The 25,546-nt window shown below is 42.8% G+C and overlaps 1 protein-coding gene across 15 annotated transcripts in view; it reads right to left on the bottom strand.

The window, feature by feature from the left end:
• Window positions 1-25,546, bottom strand: part of LOC125761596 (RIMS-binding protein 2-like) — an 87,913-nt gene extending 62,367 nt beyond the window's left edge. For 5 of the 15 annotated variants that reach the window (XM_049422859.1, XM_049422858.1, XM_049422856.1 and 2 more), the window contains exons 1-3: window positions 25,179-25,545; window positions 21,954-22,358; window positions 449-556 (exon numbers count right to left, since the gene is read on the bottom strand). In XM_049422859.1, the coding sequence (XP_049278816.1) occupies window positions 449-553 (105 nt within the window). In that variant the 5' untranslated portion in view covers window positions 554-556; window positions 21,954-22,358; window positions 25,179-25,545. Of the gene's footprint in view, window positions 1-448; window positions 557-18,621; window positions 20,330-21,953; window positions 22,359-25,178 lie in introns of those variants that run through there. The other 10 variants (XM_049422863.1, XM_049422861.1, XM_049422850.1 and 7 more) reach the window with 9 other exon arrangements.

Genomic DNA, 25,546 nt, shown 5'->3' with positions numbered 1-25,546 from the left:
TGATCGTTTGCAATCAAGATGTTCAACACAAGGTGTTGTTTTTCTTCTGGGTTCGCTCGTAATCGCTTAAGTGCAATGATCCTTAGTTATGGGTGGAAGGACTTAAAGGATATGAAGAAAAATCGATTGGTTTTTATTCGTTTACACTTGAAACGGATTCGTTGGGTCAGTTTGTTTAGCAAATTGTTTGATCTACCTTCATTCCAAGATTTGTTTTGGAGGTTTTCGCCCGTTTCCAAAAAAACTCTTTGAACTAACAGGAAAGTTTGGTGAGATTTTTAAGCAAATAAAATGCATTGTTTTTTGTTGTGGTGTTTTTTAAATGTTCCAGTGTTTTTTGCAAGCGTCAGAAGACGCAATTATGTTTTCGAACACGAACGATAAACGTATGTATGGGAAGAAAAGACAAAAAAAATCCGAATCACACCACACAAAACGAACAACTTACCTGGTGTGCACGTTCTGCTTCCGCTCGGCGAGCTTCGGCATCCCGAAGTTGCATACTGAGTGAGTCCAACATGGCGTCAGACACCCACAGTGCGTCGTTGGACATCGTCTGTGAAAAGGAAAGAGGCAAGCAGAACAAACACAAATTAAAGACCTGGTAAGCCAGAGCAAGATGAGAAACCCCTTTTTCCACCCAACGCTCTTTCATCTTCCCTCTCCATTACTATTTCCGTTCCGTCTCCGGTACTCGTTTGCTAAGTAAAACAATCTTACAATTTTATTGCGGAAGACAAAAACTCCAAAACGAAAGCATCCGGTGCCAGTATCCTCTGCGTATCCCTTGTAAAACCATTCCAAAGAAATGTAAATTATTTCAAATGACTAACAATCTTCTACGAGCGTTACGAGCTGCGTACGCTACGGCTTCAAAACAGGGCGAAAGTTCCGAAACGGAACGTCAAACAAACGTTCCTACCTTCGACGTAGTGCGCCAATGGAGGCGCATGGTAGCTGATAAATGATAGTGACATGAAAATGGAAAATGGAAACGCGCCAAGGCCAAATGCCGACTGCTTTTCGCGGGGCTGTCGGTAACATGAAGTGAAATGAATCGCGGAAGCACCACGAGACGGTTAGCGAAAACCAGTTACGACGCTGGTAAGAATACAGCATTCAGCATAGCAAATCAGCAAGAAGAAAAATGGCAGTTTGAAATACGCTCCAACAGGACAGCGGCATCTAATGACGCGTTGTACTGATTCTCGCTTATCGAGACGCGGTATGAAGGCTGCGGAAAAGTAGACACTTTTATGCCTTTTTGCTAAGAAGGCGTACCACCGTTCCGGTAAGGGACGCGCCAAGATGAAAGCCAAAGATGGGTGCCATTATTTTCTGCTGCGTTTGCTACGGAAAGGATGCGTACCGCAGAGTGGTGGAATTGTACGGGAAAATACGTTCTCTTCTGTCGTAAGTCTCCACACCACCGCATTTCTTTACCCATGCGCCCCCGGGTAGCGTGTTGGCCTACTTTCACCACCAACTGGCACGACGTGACAAGCAAAGCTTTGTGTGGAAAATGTTAATTAGATACGGTTGGTTTGTGTCTAAGCAGACGCGAGACATCATCCACAAATGTGCGAAACGGGTTGTTCACGGACACGGACGAGACACGGAGCGGTCGTTCGTGATAATAGTGCGCATGGTTGTGACGCGACTTAAGTTTAACAGTGCGAGAGACAAATGAAAGAATTCGAAAAGCGTTTTTTTCCATCTCCCTCGATTTGTTTTATCAAATTGACAAACACATCCACCATCGATGCCATGCCAGTAAAGCATAATGCTGCTGTGAATGGATTGTTGTTTTCTGTTTCATTGCTTTTCTCATGCCCATCAACATCCCGTACAAGCATTTGTCTCTATACTGCTGGATTAATATATTTCCGTGGCGGGTTAGTGTGCTCGAAGCAGTGCACCCTTCGTTGACCCGAATGGAGTAGGAGTTTCGTATTTTTTCCTCGGTGCTCGGTACGAATTATCTACCATCGCGAGTAATCAAATTTCGATTGGTGTACACCGCCATTGCTTACTGCTGGTGTCCTTTCGAAGGCTTCTGCCACTGAAAGCGGCGCTGAGTGTATTCAAATTAAGGGTGATGTTTTATTCATCGATATCCTCGATCGGTTGATTGCTCGCTTGCTGTCCCGTATGGTTCCACGATAAAGGCTCCATCAAGCAACGAATTCTTGGATTATTCCAAGCCTCCCCCCCCCCCCCCCCCCCCCCCCCCCCCGGTTTTCTGTTCTTTTTACATTATTTGGTGAGTTGGTTGGAGTTGGTTTTTGTTTTTCCCTATTTTTTTGTTGTGTTGCTTCGTTCCATTGTTTCTCGTCGTAATTGCAGACGAACACGGTTGCATGAAATTTTGAACGATGTACTTTTTGTTCTGCCCTGTACTTGCTATGCTTTATGTACTGCAAAAGACACAATGTAGTACAGTGTGCTTTGCATTACTGGAACCTATTTTCAAAGTGTACATGCGACTGATAGTCCGACCCTTTTGTATCATGAAGGTGTTTTGTGTGTTAAATATTTATCCTTCCGATGCTTATTGCTTTTTTCATGTTGTCATATTGATCTGTTGTTTCACATGCACAGAGTTGATGGCATACAATGCATTTACCGACTGATAAAGTATTCATCGAAATGGGTAAAAAGAGAGATAATTTGTCATCGAGTTAGCCTGAACACTCATGCAAATGTGCAGATACGTTTAAAAAAATTTTAGTTTAAATATTTGTAATTTTAGCTTTTGTCTTTAGATGCATAAAATTGTTTATTATATGAAAAACGAGGTTAATTCGAGGCTTTAAGTTGTGTACTCTCATGCAGTATCAACGTGGAAGTTTAACTCATACAGTCACATACGATCAGGAAACAATGATTATTGACAGATATAGGTCATCATCCGCGACAAGGGTATTCGCCTGCATTTCCTATTGATTATCGAAGGACTGGACTTCAATTACTCATAGCTGCATACTCATTACTGCAGCTATACTTTTACTTAATAAACTTTAATTATTTACTCATTTTTATTTAAAAAAAATATTCAAAACTCGGTACAAAAAAAACCATTGAAAACCCATTTCGACTACGGATCAATAGGGATTCGACCGACCATTGTGTGGCGTAGCCTTAATTGATTGCTCTTTACTCTCCCTGGCTGCTTGCTCCTCAGACTACCCTTCAAGTCGGGAAACCTTGGGATCAAACACTCGCACCATTTATCCATTGACCTCCGACAGCAGCAAAGTGCAGTCGAAGCTGATGATTCGAAATTAAGGATAATAATTGCATTCAATTACTGTTGCTCCTTCCTATGCTCTGCCGCACGCCTTGTGTGTGTGTGGGTGGGCGGTTAGTCTGAACACACGGTGTGTTCCGTTTCAATGTCCGGAACTGTGCCCGTTGCCATCGTCAACGACAACTTCCGGCGAGCGACCAGATCCAGGGATCGGGACAAAATTGAATTAGGTTATAAATTATTACTCATTAACCTAGAAACTAGAACGCGTGGCGTTTTGCTTTTTCACAACTTTCCAGGAAACAGCTTCTCCATCCCTGCGGGCGTAAAAAGAGAGACAGAGATAGTCCGTTTTGATCCTTTTTTCGCAACGGGCTCCAAGAGGAGTGACAACTTAAGTCAGACATTTATTTATTTTTTGTTGTAATCGAGACTACCCTACGGGGATCGGGGTTTTAGCTAGAGGGATTTGTGTGGTGATGAACGAATCTTTTCCCCCCGTTCACTGTTCACTGCACAAAGAAACCCTTTTTCAGTATCTCACTACTGGTATCGCTGGTGTTTTCCTTTTCCATTTTATTTGTTTTGTTTTTTTTTGTTTTTGCCTGCCGATGATGAAATGATAAATGAGTTCGTGTCGTCGGAAGAAGATTGATTAGGAAATTATCGCCGTGCGGTTTCTAGTGAATTGTTTCCGGGGGAAGAGAAACAAAATACTCGGCTACTCTTGCGAGTTAATTTTTAAATGTTGTGGAAACTACAGAGGGATCTTAATTTTACTAAAATCTCATTTAATTTTAATGTGATTATAAATTCCAATTTTAATCACCAATAGAGTGCTTTTGATTTGTGGTTGAATAGCTGGCGCCATTTCTGGATTATTTTCATAATTAGAGAAAGTTGTGGAAAACTCCACCTTTCAAAAATATTGGCTAACTTCCCACAAAAAAAATCTCGTCTATTTCAATCAATTTCAGTTGTGAAGAATTCAGAAATGGCTCCAGCTTTATCACTTGGACACGATAACCATTCCGTTTCAAGCAGTCAATGAATTTACAAATTGAAGTCCTAAATTATTTCTTCTTGATTAAAGAGAGCTTTTATATACCTTTTAATTTACAGTTCGTCACATTCGCACGAAGTGTTTTAAGCAAAGAATACTATTGATTCCATGCTAGTGTAGCGCTTTGCACAGAAAGTGTTTCCCAGAACGCTATGGTGCACGTTAAAATAATTGATCCATGTTGCATGTTCACCATCCCACCCATTTGCCCATTCACCTGCGTGGACTTTAAAATGGTGCTCAAACCCACTCAATCCCCCCCCCCCCCCCCCCTTCCGTTCCATGCATGAGTTCCGCCCCCTTGCCGCCTATATCATCACAAATTTATAGACAATTGAGCAAATGGATTTGCTTCGGCACCACAGACAGGTTTCCAAAGCGTCAGATAGAGAGCGAGAGAGAGAGGGTGGCTTCTCGAACCGCCTATCCAGCGTCATAAACCGTACAAGTACATTCCACCCATCCGCCAAAAACCATTTTGTGCGCTAGCATGCTTCGAATCCAACGAAAAACGGCATGTTTTTCATCGACTTCCGACGCTAACCGACTTCCGGTGGTGAAGCGAACCGGGCATATGGATACAGAGACCCACACCACCATACCATATTGAGACCGACTCGATCGACTTCACTACTGACTGCCGTCGTTCTGTCTCCGTTCGCTTCCCACATGCCGGTTCTGGCACTACAGGCACGGTACGAACAAACAGGTAGAAAAGTAAACATTGTTCAAAGTGCAATGCCGACGCCCACCCGCTATCTATGGTGGGGTGGTATCCTTTTCCGGTCCATGCCCGGCGGCCATCAACATTGAAGCTGCCCCGGCTTGATGGGTAATGTTGTTTTTTGTTATTGAGCAACCATTTTTATACACCCATACACCAGACCTCGTACGACCTTTTGGCCACTCGAAAGCTCTAACAGCGTAAGGGAAGTCTGGGCGATACGTGTGCTGATGTACGCCGTTGTATGTAGCATATGGGTGACATTTTCCTGGAACAGTTTTCCAAACCAAACGAGGCAAAGCAAAAAACAAACCGGTACACGGTTGATTGCTTTTTGTGGCTGGTCGGTGTGGAAAATTAAATAAAATGCGCATATAGCTCAATTGCCGAGCAGCAAACTTCATCATCTCATCCAATATTATCATGATTGGTAGAAATGGTTGTTGTAATGAAATTTCGAAATAAAATGATTTAATTATTTAAACACATGTTTGCTACTTTTAAACTATACCAAGATTGGGTGCAGTAAAAAGGCAACATGCATGCGGTACAAGTGGACAGATAAATTAATAAACATTATCGACCATTTACCCACTCGCTAGTAAATTGTTCACCGCGAGCCGTAATTTAGGTACCGAGGCACGTCCCGGTACGCGCTCGTTCGGGTTATGCCATTTTCCACGCTTTAGCCCACGAATGCGCCACCAGGAAATACGTTCGATAAGCTTGCAAAGGCGCACCAAACTCGACCCAATTTCCGACAGCAATTCATTCTCAACCTCGACCACACGACATGGCTGTCGGTTGTCATTGCGCTGCACGCAGAACCACAGTTGCTATCCTTAGTTCTAATGGTGGGCCCAACAGAGGATGAAGCGGAAGAGGAAGAAAAAGCTTACGCTTGCCAGCACCAACCATGGATGGAATAATAAATCGAAAACACCACATCGCACACCATCGCTTGCGAGGAAATCCTTCACCGGAGCGGGAGAAGTTGTTCCGGTGACAGTGGAATGATAGCTGTTATCTTGCAAAAGATTCGATCAGAAGATGCTTCCCAGCTGTCCCAGCTGTATCACCGGCTTTGAAGAAGGTACCGAAGGAACGGAAGAAGTACACAGAAAGCCACCGACGTACTCACGCACGCACGCACGCACACGCAATCCAAGAGGCACGCGTTCGTAACGAAAGCACATTACGTGCGATGAATGCGGTCGTGTTAGGGCGACAGGAATCTTACAGCCGCAATCGAAACCGATTCAAGCGGCCCTGTGACTCGGGTTTTCAATAAGTGATGGGGTTTTGGCTTTGACGCCGGTGTTTGGAAAGTGTGAGAGTCAAATAAAAATTATTACTGACATGAGGCCAAACGAAAGGAGGGTGTTAAAATCTGTATCGGTGTTCGTTAAGATACGATGCTAAATACTTATGAAATATGAAGCATTTGAGGTGATTAAATAATAAAACGGAAAAATATTTCACAAACGTTATTGAAACACTATTTGAGCCTTTTAAACCATTCTAAAGAGGCTAATGATTTAGCAGAGCTTTACAAAGAAGCTGGACAGCTGAGCTTTTCCCAGAGCTTTATTTAATTCGTTCGTATCTATACTTCTCTTTCCTGTTGTTGGCTTTAACCACAGATTAATGTATTACAATTTTGAGAAAATTTGAACAAATGTGCAACAGATCCGAACATTATTATGATGATGGGTCGTTGAAAGATGTTGCTAGAAATAGCTATAATCATTCGATGATTAATTTGACATTTAATTCTTCAGTAAACGAATTTCATCAACGGTTGCCGAAAGGTTCCCGATTCCCACACATTTTATGTACTACGCATGTAGGTGTAGAAAGTGTATCCATCCGTTTACAAACCGTTTCATCCCACAACTCACACAAAAAACCCCCCTCGACGTGGGTGATACTGCAAGCAGTCAAAGAAAAGCAAATATCATCACCATCATCTAACCACCGGCCACCATGTGATTTCCCATGGCGGCTGCCAAAAAGCTTGATGCTAACGGTGCTAGTGTTGGATAGTTTTCTTTAGGTGCTTGTATTTGTTAGGCATTCGGTGGCGTGGGTGGTACGAGTTGATTTGGAGGTTCTGGATTTGAGGTCGTACCTCCTTGTGCGTGTTGGTGCGTGGTGAGCTGACGATGACTCAATAAAGCACGATGAAAAACGGGACAGGCCTTCTGGGTTGGGAGATGGGTGTTTGGGTGGTGGTTACGATAAGATTGATTAGTTCATCACGCAAAGATAAGCATTTGATGGCTTCACAAAAAAGAAGCACTTACGAATGGAAATTATTTTTAGCTTGACACTAAGCGTTGTTATGTTTCATAAAAAAATGTTTTAGGTTAGAGAGTTTATTCTCAGCTTGTATTATACGAATTGAATACATCATCATAAACAAATATAAATTTATTTAAAGTATTAAACTACAATAAAAAAGTTGCTACAGTAGCATCGTGCAGCAAACCCTTCTACGAGGCCCCAAAATGGCCATCATTCCATCCAAACCATCATTCATGCTTGTGTGCTAACGAATCACGTTGAGTGAAGGCACTAAATCGATACTGACATTAAGTATGATGCCGCTTGTCCAAACACACTTCCACATTGTATCAATGTGAGGCATCAAACTGCAATAGCAGCGTGTGCAGCGTGCCACAGCAAGCAACAATATTGAATTTTGCTTGAAATTTTTCCAACATCCCTCCCCGTTTGAAGCTTCTTTCCCATTATCTCTCAAGGGTTGTTTTGTGGAGTGGCCAAACGGGCCAACAGAGGGTGGTAACATATGTTGCACGAATACATCGATCCGGTGTGCCCCGGCACCAGCCAAGGCCGGCCAACCTTATTTTATACATCCCAGTGCAAAGCAGTTTGATTTGCCACCAGGGGCCCCTTTCTCACCGGGAGCCATTTTAGTGGGAATGGCTTGGTTTATTTTGTTGCTCTTGTGGGGTGAAGAAAAACAGGCCATTCGCTACACTCAATTAGAGTGATTGAGTGAGTGATGGCCGATCCATCCGTTTACGTGTAGCATCGGTATTAGATTTGTTCATCGAAAAATGCAACTATCTTTGTGCAGTTTGGCTTTTTGTTCATCATTGTGTGAGTGGTGTTTTATTGCAGTTGGGCAAACATTTCGATTGTCCATGTTGGGATGGAAACATGCTGTTTTGGTGCTACTTGTAGTTTTATGTTGTGTCGTAGTTATGGCATATGTATGTGTTATAATATGATGCAATTCACGAGGAACGGCAAGTAGGAGAATCGATAAAGAAATGAAATCATTAACGATCCACTATTGTGAGGTAAAATGTGACGAGAAAACTCCTACATCACAAACATTTCAACATACAGTTTCACCTCGAGATCTTCCCCGTTGAAGCTCACGAGAACTATAATCGGAGAAATTGTAATTTATTATTCTTTTTACGACAAACATTCAGCCGCTTGTTCAGGGAAGGGTTGTCATAACTTTCTTACGACTTTTCCAATGAATACGCAATGGCGTAGGATTTTGTTTGGTTTTCCAATGAACCACATTTATGCTGGCAGAAAAGAAAAAAGAACGCATCAAAGAACGACGTTTTTCTTGTTAAGCTTTATTGGTCGAAAAAAACCCAACTTAACAAATATTTACTTTCATCCTTTTCGCCAATGACTGTAAACAACCTTTGGTCCACAAGTAGCACAGCAATGGTTGCCGCATTGCATCGATACAAATTTCACGGTAGCGGTTCTTCCGATTACAACTACGTATTGTGTACATTGTTATGTTATCGAAGATGGGCAAATAAAAACCGATTCCTGTCCGTCCGCAATTGCTATCGCTTTTCTTTACAACCCAGGAACAACCGTAACAATGTTGTCGTTAAGCAGAGCCATTTCCACCTACGTAGAGCTTTTCGTAGATTCTCCTGATGCGAAGACGCGTGGAGTAGTTTACGAAGCGCAGGAATTCATACCGATTTACGTACAGCTAAATAGCTTTAGAATACAAAGAGATTAATGTTTGTATATCTTAGTAAATGTCAAGCATTTTTTTCTAATTACCAACCCATTACGGGTCATGAAATATGTGACGAAGATTCGTGTAATTTCACCCTCAAACTTTGTCCCAATGGTTGAAGCAATCACAGAGTACAGCACAGTTTCGTGTACTTAAGCCTTTCCCTTATCGATCGATTTCGATATCGATACCAATCTGATACTGCATGGCTACAACATCATTTACGTGTTTGTGGTACGTATTACCATCCATTCCGTTGCATTTTATTCCTCCCCCTCTCAATACGATAATTTTGCATATGGAACTGTCGCGACTGTTGTCGACGTTGTCATTGACGTCGCGTGAAGCATATCCGATTAAAGGATTTTGGCCACCATCGATTCATTGCAGTGCTTGCGACAATGTGCATGCCGTCGTTGCATGGAAGTTGATCGGTTTGTGTGGATGAAGAAACCACATTTTCTCGCTTTTCGATTCGCTTTCAATCAATCGGCAACAGTCCGACGGAGACACTTTAATGAACAACCGTGTTTAGTCGCACGGAACCTCATTTATCGATGATCTTAAAGCACACTCCAGCGCATTGTTTTCGCTTTGCATTTTCCTTTCAAGTGTTGCGATTTGCTATATCGTCCCTTTCGATGTGTAACGGTGGAAGGCTACCATACTGCACTAATCCATCGAAACCATTTGATTGAAGGGTGCAAATAAGCTGATATTTATTGCCGGCCACTCAAATCGCCCTCTGTGGATTAAAGGATAAGCGTTGGATTTGAAATGTAGAGACACCATAGTCCGTCGAAAGGCATTTCCGATTGGTTGGCATTAGAGTTGACTTATAGGGTGATCACTCTCGGCTTTACTGTTGTCCAATACTGTTGTTTTATTTCAAATCAAACCAAATATATTGTTGCCCTTGTTTCGCGATAGATTGTTTAAAATAGTAAAAAGTTCTTTGTTTGTCTATCAAGCGCTACAAACATTTAGCGATTTTCCCTGGTTTAAAGTCGTCTAAACCGTTTGCGGTCTTATATCATCCATAAGATCTATATCCAGAAATCTAGAAGGTGTCGTCGGCTTACAGTTCAACTTGAATAGAATCCTGAATTGCCTCTGAAATCCGGAAATGTCCCGCTTAGTCGAATGAAATCAATAACTCAATAAATTTCTCAAGCCATATTGGAAAACTTTGCAAGTATGTGAGAAGATTCCACAGTAGATACTAATTCTAATTTAAGTTGAAAATGATCTAGAAATGGCTCCACTTCAACAACCTGAACTCGAAAACTCTTCAATGGACTAAATAAGGAATTTATCAAAAATGCACTAAAATTGAATACTGAAAAAAAACTGTTTTCATAAAATGTTAATTTCTGAATGAAATCAACATGATGTAGTTCGTTTAAGTATTCAGCATATTTCTCATCGGAACTGACCGTATGTAAAAATAAAAATAAATCCTTTATACACGTGCAGCACACAGCTTTTCTTTGTGCTATATTCCGATTCTTTCCACTTGCACAAAACGATTTCCTGCGTTTATTGAATAGTTTATGTGTTTCATAATTTTCTTTATTATAGTAGGCCGATAGCCGAAGCAGACATCACAATAAAAGAACAAAAGCATTCACGAAAATGGATTTGGCACACTGCCACAAACACACACACAAACACACACTCGCTTATTCGTTTGCCTCGGGGGTTGTCTCGGGGTGATGATTTTACCATTGCTGTCAAAACCATTAAAAGCACCATAATGTTGTGGATAAAATCATCGTTTCGTGGCCACGTTACACGTCCGTACAGCAACACGCCGCAACATGGCCGTAAGATTTTCGTACAGAAAAGAATGGAAAAAAAGGAAAACCCCTGCATCTTCTATTGCTCCCCCGTGTGGAGCAAGATTTCCCGTCTATTTCGGTCAGCTGGAGGATCGTTTGTTGGTCAGCACGCTGTAAAAGTATTGTTCTGTGGGCAAACGGGGAGTACTGTTCCTTGGGGGGGTGAAAGTGTCTTTCCTCTAAAGGGGCCCATGTGTAGCGTACATCTTTCAAAAACATTTTTCGCATTTTGGATTATTTTAGCCATCGGGACAGCAGTGCTGCTCAAAGCGAACCGTATGAATCGTTTTTTCGTTCGCCGCCTCCCAACATTGTACAGACAGTTCTCAACAAAACCTGACGGCATTCGGTCGGCCTGGTCGTGAATATCATTTCGTACTCATTTTTTTTTTACTCCGTTGTCTGTTTCCTTCCATCGGTTGCGAAGGTTCCGTACGGCATGGAATGCGACACGGTCTAACCGAAAGACGTTTGCCTTCGCCGGGGGCTGTTTTGTCCACCAGCACCATTTGTGAGCACCGCATCAGACATTTTGCTCACGTTTGGTAATATATCAGAAATTTATCATCTCCATACCACACTCACGAGGTGGTCCTCGAAAGCAAATCCTCCGGCATATTGAAAGAACGCCGGGCTCCAAGCCCACGGAACAATCAGAAAACCAGAGAAACGGGCCAAGAAAAGTGTACGAATTTTTCGTACCCTGCCTATTTCCCTTCTACATGACTAGCGTAAGATTTAGGAAGCGGCCAGGTTGTCGCAAATGGGGCAGCAGTGAAGGGAAGAACATTTGCTGGAAAAATACATATAAACCAGGAAACACATAACGGTTTTTCGTTATCTTTGACCCAGCCGCGAAGCTTTTTTTTTTTTTTGTCCATTTCGATTTTTCTTTCTTTATCAGTCTCCTATACTCTCGTTCATCTTCCGCTCTGCTCCATTCCCAAGTGCCGAACCTGGCTGTGGTTGGTTACCACCCGCACTCAGAATCGAGAGAAAGGGACATTCGATGGCTCACCATTACACGATTGTTGGACAACCACATTAGACCATCCGGCCTATCTAGGCACAAGAAGGTAGCGTTTCGGTTGTAGATATGATTTGCTTCGTTACTCTATCCAACACTTTTCTCAAACACGACGTTTTCCGGGTGTTCGGTTGCACTAAATATAGCATCTAGCATCGAACTTCATCAGGCTTCACTGTTTTGGGGTTCGACCCCAAAGCCTTGCCGGACGGCATCGAACGGATTGAAAATCGATGTCGCGGCTGACTTTTGGGGGCATTTTCTTCCTGAAGGCTACGTGATGCCTTGCGGTATCTTCCTCGGCGTGGCAGCCGGAGGCGAAGGTGAAACATAAAGAAGCAAAATAAATGTAGCGGTGATACAATATATCTTCCAACCCGCGTAGATCCTGCGAGTCGGAAAGGCAAGAGAGGCACCGTAAGCTTCACAGCAAGCGCGCTACCTTTTCGTTAAATGTTTGCAAACAGTACAAAAAACAGACAAAAAAAGCAAACGAAAAAGAGAAAATGATTCAGGAAAACAAGTGGAGAAAATAAAGGAAAACTGAAAATAAAACCCCTTATCCTGTGCTGCTTTTGCTTTTCGGCTACACCCTTAGCTTGGGGTTTGTCGAAAATCCGACGAAATCCTACCAACCGTTCATCCTGGATGGACATTCACCAAAGGTGTGTGAGTGTGTGTCCTGTTCGTGGATGGTTTTGTATGTGAAGTTTAGTTTCAGTTTATGTGGTTCGAAATTTTGTCGGAAGTCTTTTGCTTCCATTCTGCCGAAACCGGTCGACAAAAAAAAACGGACGAACCTGGCACGATTGAAGACGGGAATTTATAGTTGCACGAATTAACCGTAACTGCTAGCACTTGAGTCGATGAAAGCGATGTGTCGGATACACCGAAGATAGTATGTGTGTGTTTTTTTTATATGTTGTTGCTTATTTATTCCCTACTCTAGGAGCCGAGTATTAGTTTTTCTTTAAAAATCCCCTACGGCTTAGGGGAGACTGCTATGTAAATCGTTTTGCTGTCCAAGTTTTGAAAAATGAACAGCATACCGGAGATACAATTCCCCGTCCCAGTGCAGGCATTCACCGGAGTTTGTTACGCAAATCTTTCATCTCTCTATCTCCCTCTCTCTCTCTCTGTGCTGAGAAACCGGCAGCCGATGCAGTCGGTAGCGATCCGTGAATAGGAAAGTGATCAGCATAGAGAGTTACCAGCATACTGTATTCATGCTACAGCTTCGGTTCCTTGAGGCGTTTTAATCTTTGCTCTTTGAGCTTCCGTGAATGTGGAACAGCACGGCCCCGGACGGGAGTCGTGCTGGGAGGAAGATTGAAGAATGAAAAGAAGCATAATCATCGTTGGACCGGTGCCTAAAGCAGCAGCAGCGCGTCAACTGGAAACTCAAATCGATGATCGATGAGATGCATTTTCGGTGCGGTGTGTAATGATGCTTTGTGCAAATGGTGAAGCAGAAAGCATTTTGGTTTCAAGAAAAAGACATTTTTAAAACCTGGAAACCTCATTTTTTCTGTATCGATATTATATAGAATGATTTTTTTCGTACGCCTAATGGACAGGGTTATATCTCTTATCTTTATTGTAAATATGTTTATTGAAGCAGTGTTGAAAGCAAATGTAGTTTAAGCTGTTCAAATAGTAGAATGTCTACTTTTGATAAATAATATAGTAGAATGTTTAGACTTTTAATATTCAGCATTTTTCAGTTAACTTAAGAATTAACTAACATTCCAAAATTTAAAAATTGGTCATGATTTAATGGATTATAATGATTGTTAAAGAAAATCTGCTGTTCAAACTTAAAGCTCATTTGTCGGCATAACAATTGTAATCCACTATTTCTTTGCACTTCTCTTTCTCTCTTTTTGGTTCAGAAAAACTAGCAATGGTTTCTACCTTGCCAAAGAGTGGTGCGATTTTTATCACATCGGTTGCTGCATATTAAATACTGATTTTAATAAATCATCAGCATATTAACGTTGACCCGTGTTAGTGTTTGCCGAGTTCATTTGTGTGTGTGTGTGTTTTTTTTTCCTTTCCTTTCATTTATTTTTTCTGCACTCTGGCTCCTGCTTTCCATAGTTAATTTTCGTCCCAATTTATTCGTTTGCGAGTGAAAACCGACCACCCGGGGATATAACGCTCCCTGCCTCCTTCGCTTTTTAATCGATACGCTAAATTGAGGTTAATTATTTATACATGAATAATAGCGCAGGAACGCAAAAGCTGTGCGAAAGTAAGGGCAGGAAGAAAGAAAAAAACCGAAAACAACAATATTAAATATTGCCAATATGAGCAAGTGAAAAGAGAAAGATAATGGTGCGGTTTTGCAAGAACAGGGCCACAAACGCAAGAGAGAAAGAAATAACAATGGACTAGGGTCGCGTTTAATTAAAATTTTAATCAACGCAAACAGCTCGAAGGAACCGCGAAACAATTTGCCAGCATAAATCCTCTTAAAACTGCATAGCGTCTACATCTAGCAGCAAGGTTCGTACGTATTTGCTTACATACAAAAACTCTTAGCTTATCAATTTTTTACACATTCAAATTTCTTTTTTTATGCAAAGAATACGTTTCACTCGTTATATGCGCAGTATTCGGATGGCGGGTTTTTTTTGTAGTTGCGTTACGAACGGTACGACGCGTGTAATTAGAGCGTAAATCCAAGCAGTTCACTAAACAAGCAAGCGTCACTACTTCAAGCTGGCCTAGTTTGGGTGCGGAAAACCAACAGAACGTTGAAGCTTAGCTATGGAAATAAAGCGAAATAATTCTAGATGGTAAAAATAAAAATATTACCAGCCAATTCCGTGCCCTTCTGGTGGTAAGCTTCGTTTGCGATTTTTCCACCCGAACGAACGAACCGATCCGATGTCCGGATTGAGTGCGGCACAGGAAAAAAGGTTAGGCCCCTGACAGCATGGGGCTCAATCGTCACCGGAGCGAATGAAATATTCATCGCACACACATCGATTTCAGTCATCCGGCCCAAACGGAACCGCTTCCGGAGTGAAAAAGTGAGCAGCGAAAGGGAGGAACGAGGGTGAACAACGTGGGAAGGGCGGATAGGGAATGGTAGAATGGTCGATGGGCAGGATTCGCTTTCCTTTGAAGCTGACAGGCGATGTAAAAATTGCTCCGCAGGGCAAGCAACGCACCAACACACATGGAACGTGGAAGTGCTTGCAGGAGCTTAGGATTGAAGATTATTATTCGCTCTGATCCCTCTCTGTGTTCTGGCATTCGGGCCCGCAGTCGGGAGTGGCAGTCACTGCATTCGCATAGTGACAGGAGGATTTTTCTCTCTGTATGTTTCTTTTTCACGTTCCATAATTTCTTGCACAAAAAAAATCAAGCAAAGCTCACTGAACAAGCATGTCACAGTGAGGATTTGCTCTAAATCTTTGTTCGATTGATATCATAATGGGTTTTTTTTCCTACTACGTACCTAAATAGTTTAATTAATATCCGCAAAGCTAATGAAATGAACACAAACGCTCATTTATGGCATAAAAAAATCAGGAGGAAAAAAACTACTTGCCGAAGCTAATATTCTGCAGTGAGTTTTAATGTCGAGTCAAAAATAGCTTCGTGTCATCCGAACAGTCTGGGTGACAGATTAGGGAGAAAGGTACGTAAACCTTCGATTTGGACCAGCGCAAACACAGAACACGCATTGCGGTAAGCATCAATTAACACCCTTTTGCGAAAGGTACACTCGATTGAGGTTAGCTGGGGACGTTTTCCCTTTTTTATGCTGCACTTTGTCCACAGTTTCTTTGTTCTCTGTTACCCTCTCGGATTGTTCCGTGTGGCGTTTTAGCCCATTGACATTATGGATAGAAAACAGACACATAGAAAACATAAATACAACAACGGAGCATAAATGGCGGCGTGGGGAGGAACGTGCTTCAAACCAGTCGAAAGGAAACCAAAGCAATGGCTCCACGGTGTTTGTGTTCGGCTGTCGGCTTATTACGGTTCTTTGCATCTGACCTGCGAGCAGGAAAGAATTCACCGTGTAGACGATTGTTCGTGAATGTTGCATAATGGTGGACATAACGTGGAAGAGCCAGATGGTGCCTGTTTCCTTTCATTGCTAAGAAAAGCTGCATTTAATTGAGAGATTTCGTTGGTTTCTAATTGCCTCGCAGCGCGAGTCATGTCAAGCCGCTCTCAGCTATTTGTTTGTCTAGATTTTTAACAAATCGGCACGTGCCAGCGGAATGCTAGCGCAACACAATTAATTAGACTGCACACTGGACTTGCATGAGGGTCTAAATTGAAGTTGTGGCTTTTTGTTTGGAGTACCGTTCTATTTCATTAAGGAATCTAATTTCCCAAAAGCTAAACAAGCACACAGCACTGTAGCATCATTTAACAGATTACAACTAGCTTCAAATTGGACAGTCGAAACGAGTGATGTACAGCAACGGGGGAAGGGATTTTTTTTGTCGAACCCATTTACTATCCCTTAACAGCAGCGAAATAGCGCTGGCGTTGCTTGTTTTAACGAGATGGCAAACCTTTCCACCATCACACATCGTTTTGACAGCAATAACCGTGCCTAAGCACACGACGCTGAGCTTTTGCGAAACGGACAACAATACACAAACACACACATATTTGACCCTTCGTCCCACGGATGGCGTGGAAATGGGCGTTGCACTACGCTTAATGTAATCAAGCGTTAAATTTCCCATTCTATGCAGCATCGCCTACCGATACCACCGAACAACCGGATCATTTAGTTTCGCTCTCGTGTCCTGTTCGGTCAATCCGAACGAGCGTATGTGCGAAAGGATGGAGCGATGCGATCATTTTGGGCTTAGCGCAGCAGTTTCGAGTTGGTTGAATTTATCGGTGCACGCTTCTTTCCCAAGTTTTCCATGAAATTGATGCTATCGCTACTGCAGGAATGAAGGAATGAGTTTTAGGTTGCAAACGGTCACCCAAGGTTTCCCAGCTGCAGTGCGGAAATGGAAAAGTGGTTAACAGTAGATTTAATTGCACCACGAAACGGCTATCCAACGAGGCGAGGCATTGGCCGGCCTGTTGAGTTGACGCAAATTCGAATGGAAATAGGAAGGCATTTTGGAATACAGTTTCACCTACAAAAGCAACTCGTCCAATACGGGTAATTTTGGGTACATTCTTTAAATGGCCATTGCAATAGTGGTGAAAGTTGCTAGCTCAACTCTGTAAGTAATTACTGCTATTAGGACTATGTTATAGTATCTAAAAAAAGAGGATGATTTTTTTTTTGGTAAGAATATACATTTCGTGGTGTAACATAGACATGTTCTTCAGCTATTTATCTAGAAGAATATTCAACTGAACAAAAATAAATTCAAGAAATATTTAAAAAAACTAATATACAGTTTAACTTTTAATACTCGCGATAAAAATAAAATATTGTGATAACTATAGTAACATTCATACTTATGTATGTTATCAGTAATATTAAATATTGAAATACAGTAATATAAAAACGAGGTTCTCCGTCACCATACCAATAGGTTAAAAATTAAAATCAAAGGTGCATGAAGCCGTCAATAATCCTCGCAAACACTTGAACGAAGCCTATGCCACAAATACTTTTGCTCGGAATGCAACACATTGCCATCAGCCCATAATCCAAGCACGGGTAAACTACATTGCGTTCCATTAGTTTGCGGCCGGAAACACGGGTATGACATATTTACATGAACCCTTCGCTCCCTCACCGTTACGCGCCCAACGCTCCCAACGCCACCGAATAGCGCTATAAACTCGCACCAAGTAATGCTCCAGCACTTGGGCCGCAGGATGTATGTGGATTTGCGCTATTTTAGCACACGGTATACCACCACCGTGTAGCACAGTAAGTTCATAAAACTTGGCCCAAGGCAATGGAACCAGTTGCTTGTAGCAAAAAAAACCGACATAGCAGAAAGAACGGGTAAATCTAAAGTAATGTTTTGCAAACCGTATTATGTGCTGTACATTACTGTTACACCCATTATGATCCTAGAGCTTACGGAAACTTCCCCCCGGCCATTAAGGTGGGGTGGTCGTGATGAAATTCCCCGTGCACCAAACGGAAGTAATTTCCTTCACTTTCCACTGGTGCCGGGTCAGCAGCAAAACCCCTGTTACGTTATGGGTGGTGGAGTGCCAAAAGTTAACCGCAAGCAGCCAAAAACTAAGTAGACACCGACATACCGATAGAAAAAAAAGCAACGAAGAAAAGGCAAAGTCCGCACGACAAGAAAATTGCCAACCGCTTTACCGTTTGTTCCCGAGAAAAATTTGGACCCAATCCAGTCACCGGCAGACCGGGCGCAATGAGAATCTAAGGGCGAGTGGTTTGTGTGTGAGTACGGAAAAAGGGAAAATAAAACCGATGAAGGGAAAGCAGCTTTTTCTAATAATGTTTGTTTACTTTGTTTCGTTTCGATTTCCAGTTGTCCCAATGGGAGGGAAATGCTGCGAGAATGGACTAACGCCGGGGGTGGTTTTTCCACTCTTGTAAAACCACAAAGCCATGGCGAGTGAAAAAGAAGGGAGGAATTGGTGTACTACCGGACTCTTCGTTAGGTTAGGGGGGGCGGGGTGGGGGGGGGGGGTTGTTTGGACGTGTGCGCGAGGTTGGAAATGTTTCCAGCCACGACTCAACTCACCTGAACCAACGTTTCTTGTTTTATTATACTTCTCTAATGACAGTACACCGCCTGGACTTGTTCACGTTCGTGTGAAGGAAGGAGAGCCTTCAGGAGACTCTCAGTTGTCCTTTCTCGCTCTCCTTTTGTTACGATCATTTGAGTGTTTTCTCTCACTTGTTTTGCCCCGTTAAAAAAGCTGCTCAGGGAAAACCGTACACTCTATACGCTTGGTGCGTGATATTCGACTGTTCGCAGTCTCGGTCCAGTGCACGCACACATGCATACATTCTTTCTGACACGATTTTCCACGGCACCTTCGTTGCCTTGACTGTCGCTGTTGAACTGAACTATAGTACTGCGTTAAGTAGCGTTCTGTCAAACCACTGACAGAAGTACACAATTTGAATGTACTCACATACAGGCACGCACAATCAGTCAAGCTTCTGCTTTCGTTCACTTGCACATTCAACTTGTTGTGTGTATGTATTGATACGCATAAAATCGTAGAGTACAATAAGTTCTTCTGCTGCTGCTATTCGGCTGCGACGTTTCATAGCATCGTGCCAGTGTGTGTGTGCGTATAGGATGGTTTTATTGTTGTTAGTAGCTTGGGCAACTAACTCAACACTCTACCAAACTCGTTGGGTCTCACTCTCGCTCAACGCGCCGTTGTTCGCACACTCAAGAAAGCTCTCACGTGAGCAGAGTTCGGGAAAGGTAAGTTTGGCCGTGTTACCCTGACCATCCACAGCCCTGTTTTGTATGCTTTTACCCGTCGCTGCTGTGTCGCTCTACTGTCCCAGTAAACGGAAACGTGACGTAGAGAAAATTCAAGATGGCGCACGTTCTACGAGGGTCACCTGTGTGTGCGTTCGAATTTTCCTGCCATTTCTTATCATTTTCCGTCCGAGTTTGTACTGTGTGGAGGATTCCTGGTACCGCGACGACATAACATTGATGTTTTAGCTTATTACACGGCTCATCTTCAACTGTCCAATTTGGTTAGTTTTCGACGTTGTCCTCACGCGAAACATACTTCACTGCCTAACGATGTGAGGTGTATCATTTTGTAGCTCTGCGTTAACTTAAAACACTACTCTTCGATCGGGTACACCCAACAAACGAACTGCCGTAGTATCCTCAGTTTGAATGGAACTAATCACAACCTGGCAGGCGATCTATCCCAATGAGAAAATATGTACACCGCTGCCAACAACATGTAGCAATGGTTTAGCACTATTTTATGTTCGGATGTAGCTTATTTCCATTCTGCCACACACTTTGCAACACTATGCCAAACATATGCAGCACAGTCTTCAGAAAATTCGGCTTCCATACAGCATACGGGTTCACTGGCTGACGGCTGCTGCTAACCGTACGGTGAAACCATTTAGTTATCGCTGGAGGGCTTTCTCTCGCGCGTTACGGAAGGTCAAATCTATACTGGTATCGTAAACCACCAGTAAGAGAGACAGTAGCCACTTCTCCGTTCAGTATCACGGTACGGTACGGGTTTTCCTTCTGACTAAAATCGCACACATACACTCACGTACTAGAGCCACTGTGCACTGTGGATGGGATTTAACGCAACGAACAGCGAAACGCACACAAACAAGAACCCTCGCTAGACCGCCACATACAGAGTGAAAGCGAAGCAGGTAGCAGAACATCAACAAGAAAGACAGAGAGATTTAGAGAGAGAGAGAGAGAGAGAGAGCGACAGAAAGACAGATAGAAAAAAAGAGAAAGAGAGATGAAGAAAGTGTACAAGAATACTACCATTTGTTGTAGAGTGTTTTTTGAGTGGTAGAAGAAAGCTTACGCTGTGAGTTCCCTTCGTTTTGAATATTCCATTCCACTCACGCGACAGCACTCACGAACCGATGGAGACGCACGGTGAAAATGAGTGATTCATGCATTGCGCGCTGTCTCCCGCTCCCGACTGCGGCAACGAGCTTTTCATTCAACTTTTCACGCTGTACAGTACCAAAGCGCCAGACAAAACGCTGAGCGACCGAAAGCTTCCGTGCGGTTTCCGTACGCTAGCCCGGCGGTATGCCTGTCGGAAGGGTAGCCAGTGTCAAGTGTGTCAATCGCCAAACGGTTCACCGCACTCACTCACACACACGCACATACACACACAGACACAAACCGAATCTCTGCGGGTGGGAGTATGATTTGAGAGCAGTATTAATTGATTTTTGCGTTCACCAGCGTTGGCTTTCGCGGTCGTTTTTAATGTGCGTGGGGTTATGCTAACCGATTGCTAACTTTGGTTTCATCCTACGCGTATCGTTCACGTGGAATTTCTTTACGTAGTAACACATCTGATTAGTTTATGATTAGCTGAATTTATATCTACAAGTGTCACATAATTCCATCATTCGATGTTAATCACCTTCATTCGTCGTTTGTTAGCAGATACTGGGCGCCTCCATCTGAATATGAAACCATCAACAAATGGTACACTTCGATGCTTTAAAAAAAAAACATGTGAAAACATAATTTCACCACAAACGGAGAACTGGAACATTAATGGAGTGCAGTGAAAATGGCTGTAAGCGCATAAGCCACGTGATGTTCACGTTTTTTTGTTTGTCCAAAGAAAGCCTTCGCCCACACGGCGTCATGTTTAATGTAACCGATTAATGGAAATTACGTGCTCACTCATTCAAATGATTTATGTAAAAAAGTACTCCCTTCATTATCACCAACTCTGCCTCACCAAACAAATAGTCGTCCCCATCAGCGTTGTTTATCTTTGTGCCCTTTTTCCCCGTTATGCTAAATGACAGTGTCTCCAAATGGCTAATGCTTTATTTGGTAGTTCATTGATGAAAACGGGGAACAGGGGTCTTATTTAAAACCATGTTTAAACTTTCTACAGCTCCGCTACACGCGATAACAATCGTTTCCACTTGCTCTTGCAGTCAGCATTGGTGAGCTCAACGGCGTACCCCACAAACCATCGTATCTGTCCACCATTTTTACACGTTTAATTGCAACCCACAGAGAGTTTCGCATAAATTTTCCTGACACATAAATAACACGCCTAATAGTCACGGACGGCGGGTGAATGTGGTGCGCGTGAAAGAACGCCCAAAAAAAAAGTCTGACAGTTTGGACGATAGTGAGAAAATTAATGGTGCTTCACTGTTGCTGTTGCAGCTGCAAAATGCAGCACTCGTGCCCCCCGTAATGTAATGCTTTTGGAGAGATAGTTTCGAACAGCGAAATGCGTAACATAAGCGTGTCGAATCGCCGGAATATGCAGTTCCAAGAGGACACATTTTATTATTTCCTAGACAGTTCCTCCCCGCCACCCTTTCGCTCAATTCCACTCTACTTACCTGTTTAATTTACACTGCTTCCCTAAAGTCTCCGAATTGTGGCGAATGTATCTCGTGGCCGTGTTCTAGAGCAGCACCATTGTTTGACGGTTCTCTACAGCGATGGGTCTCTATTTAGTGGATCACGTCCTTCTCTAAGCAGGACGCAAAGTGGAACGATTCCGCCGTTTCACGCTGACCGGGATCGACGCATAGAAATGAAACACTAACACACATATGCATGACACATTGAGGTACACGCACATACACGCACACATACACAGACACCTTTTTTCTCTCTCTCACTCACTCACCGAAAGGAGCGCACGTCGGTGAGTGCGAGACGACTGTTCGATGAAGGCTCCAAAATTACTCACTGAAAAAGGCACGAGCTGCAAACACGTCGCATCTACTATCACTTTTCAACTGGTCGTAACAATCAGGGATGAAAAGTTGCATGTTAAGGGCAGTTGAAAACAAATAAGAGAGGTTTTTTGGGAAAATGGAAACGTATCACAATTAAGGTTGATGTTGCATATCACTTCAACGTCAAGCGATGCACTAATGGATTCCCTTTCGATGTTGCATCCTCTGATTGTTCAGTCTCGCTCTGCAATAGCACTGTCACGATCATCGTTAAAAAAACGAATAATCCACGTCTGATGATTTTTGTTTTGGGAAACTTCAACGCTGCAATTCTCTATTCTCTAATACCCAACTCAAAGCGACTCAAAGTTGTAGACGATCTTCGACAACTAATTCTTCATTTTGCTTTCGGTTCTGTCCTCCTATATCTCCAAAGCTAATGCGTTTTCTCCGCCTGCACATTTAGTGCATGCCTGAGATAGACATATGCACATTATTCACTCGCACACACAGAAACGCATAACTATCTGCTGGCAATAGGGAAATGGTACTTTCCACTGCAATAAAGCTTCGTGATGAATAATAAAAACTTTTCCAGCATTTCTGATTGGCCAGCAGCGGATAAGAGCCCTTTTGATCATAATGGTGCCAAAACGGTTCCCCATCCCCATCGTAACAGTTTACTAAAACGGTGGATTGCGACACGTGTGAGTGGGTGAGTGCTAGTGCAATTGTGATTCATCACCCAAAAAAAAAACTCAGTCATTCTCGAAAGTTGGGAGAAACTTTATACGACCATTCGGCTGTATAGAACATAATTAGAACGAACAAAGAGTCGTTTAAGAAAGGAAAAAATGGTCATTTTTCTTTTTAAGAGATATCAGAGCACTACGGACAATAGCAGTATTTCTTTAGAGCAAACGATTTATCTCAATTAAACTTCAACACCTTAAATCGATATAGCACCAGGTCTTATTTAAAGCATTTAAATCTTTTTTTTGTCAAGTTTTCTCCAAACAATGAAATCACATCCGCCTGTAAAACACAACCCAAAAATTCTCATCCACAGTGCAAAACCAGCCAGTGCAGTTAAAATACTGCAGCGATTTGAAGCGTTGGTGCAAACAACACCTTCCCGAAGCTGCCAGACGATGAGTAGGATGAAAAACTTTTAATTAACTTTTATTTCGGCCAGTTCTCAGCGATTTGTTCCGGTTGCCAGCGGGAGGTTCGCTTTTTTCTCCTCTTGCTTTGCTTCATTCATGGGGATTGCTTTTTATGTTAGTTTTGTTCGTGTATTTTTTGCTTCTTGTCTGCTGGTGCACTGTCAGTTTTGGAGCAAGATTTATCATTGCACAGTGTAGTGATTCGTTTCATTCTTGATTTGATGCTCTTCACTCTTCGCTGTTTATTAGAATTCTTTGTATAACTCTTCGATAACCATTTAAATAACATTCTTTAAAGTAAGTACATTCATTACACGTTGTACATCATTTCTTCACAATGGCACAAGTTCACCTAACTATTGTTCGTTTTAAGTCACTAAACAAGAATTAAAAAAAACCCACACACACGCACATAATTCACTTCGAAGTTACTCCTCTGCGGAGATGCCTTCCAGCACTGTTGCTTTGTCACTGGACTATTATTATTGCAGCTGCCGCAGCAACAACCAACCACACTTTGGTGCGCTACTGTCCCATTTCGATGACACCAGGGATTTTTCGCACACACACACACACGCTCTCCGTCTTTCCAAATGGGCAATGCTGTTAACCACTTTGCCAAGTGTATCAGCATCATCCCTGCTATCCTGGTATCTTCAATTCGTTCCATTCACACACACACAGCTACACACACACACACACTAGGGCGTTCTTGGGGAACACGCAATCTTCACGCATCCGCACCGCACTAACACATGCATGCAAACCGTAGAGCTTTGTCGGTCTGCCATCACTTGGGAAGACTTTTCCATAATGACGGGCAGCACGATGTACGTGTGGATTGCGGAAAAGGTGAGGTTTTGCTCGCACACAAGCGTTGTACGTTCATTTCACCAATATCACTACCAGTGGCAGAGGAAACGCTTGGAAATCGGTTGTACACGGTATCAGTTGTTAAGGGAAGAACATATTTTCCACAAAGAAAATACTATTCAATCGTGATTATAGGTATTATTATAGCAATATTTGTGTTTTTATTTTAATGGTTTGTATAAATATTATATTTTGAAACTTGAGCTCATTTCGTATAGTAGCATGAGTGTGTGTGTGTGTGTGCGGTTGTATGTTTGGGAGGGAGAGTGTTTTCCATAGATTGTGATAAGGAAAAGCGAAGCTCACAATTCACAATTGTGTACGTTGTAGTAATTGATAAGCAAAAGTTTCCCCTTTCACGTGTTTTCTCCATTTTCACTGTCTCTTTGCCTATTACACTTTACGCCAACAAACACATCCTTATCTAGTAGGTCTTCCAGTACGACTAGCACATGCACTCACACAGTGATGCACTCGCACAGAACAATTGGGCAGTGCTTTTTCACGAAACAAAAAGAAAAGCGTTAGTACATTAGTTGCTGGTTGGAATATCCTTGTGCCATTTGGGTGGAATATCACTTGTGATGATTTCACTTCAACTTCTTCACACAAAGCTGGACATCAACTGCAAGAAACGATTCACATGCTAAATTGCTGACGATGCTGATTTTCTCTGCATCTGGCATGGACACTTTACAGGGCGCTACAGGGAAACGATTGATTGATTTAACAAACTTGCCAACCACTCGCACTCGCATCTGTCTGTCGTATGGGGTTGTGGTTTGTTTTTTTTATTTTGTCGAAGCGCCTTTTTGGAAGGAATGTAACCGAAAAAAGAAACCTGCAAAACCGTGTGTGGGTCGGGCACGTCCCGGCCCTCCTGCAGGATGGTCGATGGAGGGAAGCGACACCAGTTGGAGTTGGAATTTGGGTCACTTCTCTACGCACCACTGGCCACTGGAACTGTGCAACTCTTTCTGAATCATGCTCACGTCTGTCAGTTTGGGTTCCTACGATTTTCCTACTGCTTGTACGCCTTTGCTTATCGGTGTGTGCGTATTTTTCCTCGGCTAGTTACTCCCGAGTGCTATCGATCCGAGCGCCTCCTAGCGTTGAGCGTTCGCTTCATGAGGACGCCCAGAGAAAAGGGGCTACCAACACGTCACGATGTTATGCAACTGCAGACGGGAGCAGCAGCAGCAGCAGCCA

This window comes from Anopheles funestus, chromosome 2RL, assembly GCF_943734845.2.
Source record: "Anopheles funestus chromosome 2RL, idAnoFuneDA-416_04, whole genome shotgun sequence".
In the NCBI taxonomy this organism is placed as follows: Eukaryota; Metazoa; Arthropoda; class Insecta; order Diptera; family Culicidae; genus Anopheles; species Anopheles funestus.
Note: the sequence above shows the minus strand (reverse complement) of the source record. Positions and strands in the feature narration are given on the sequence as shown.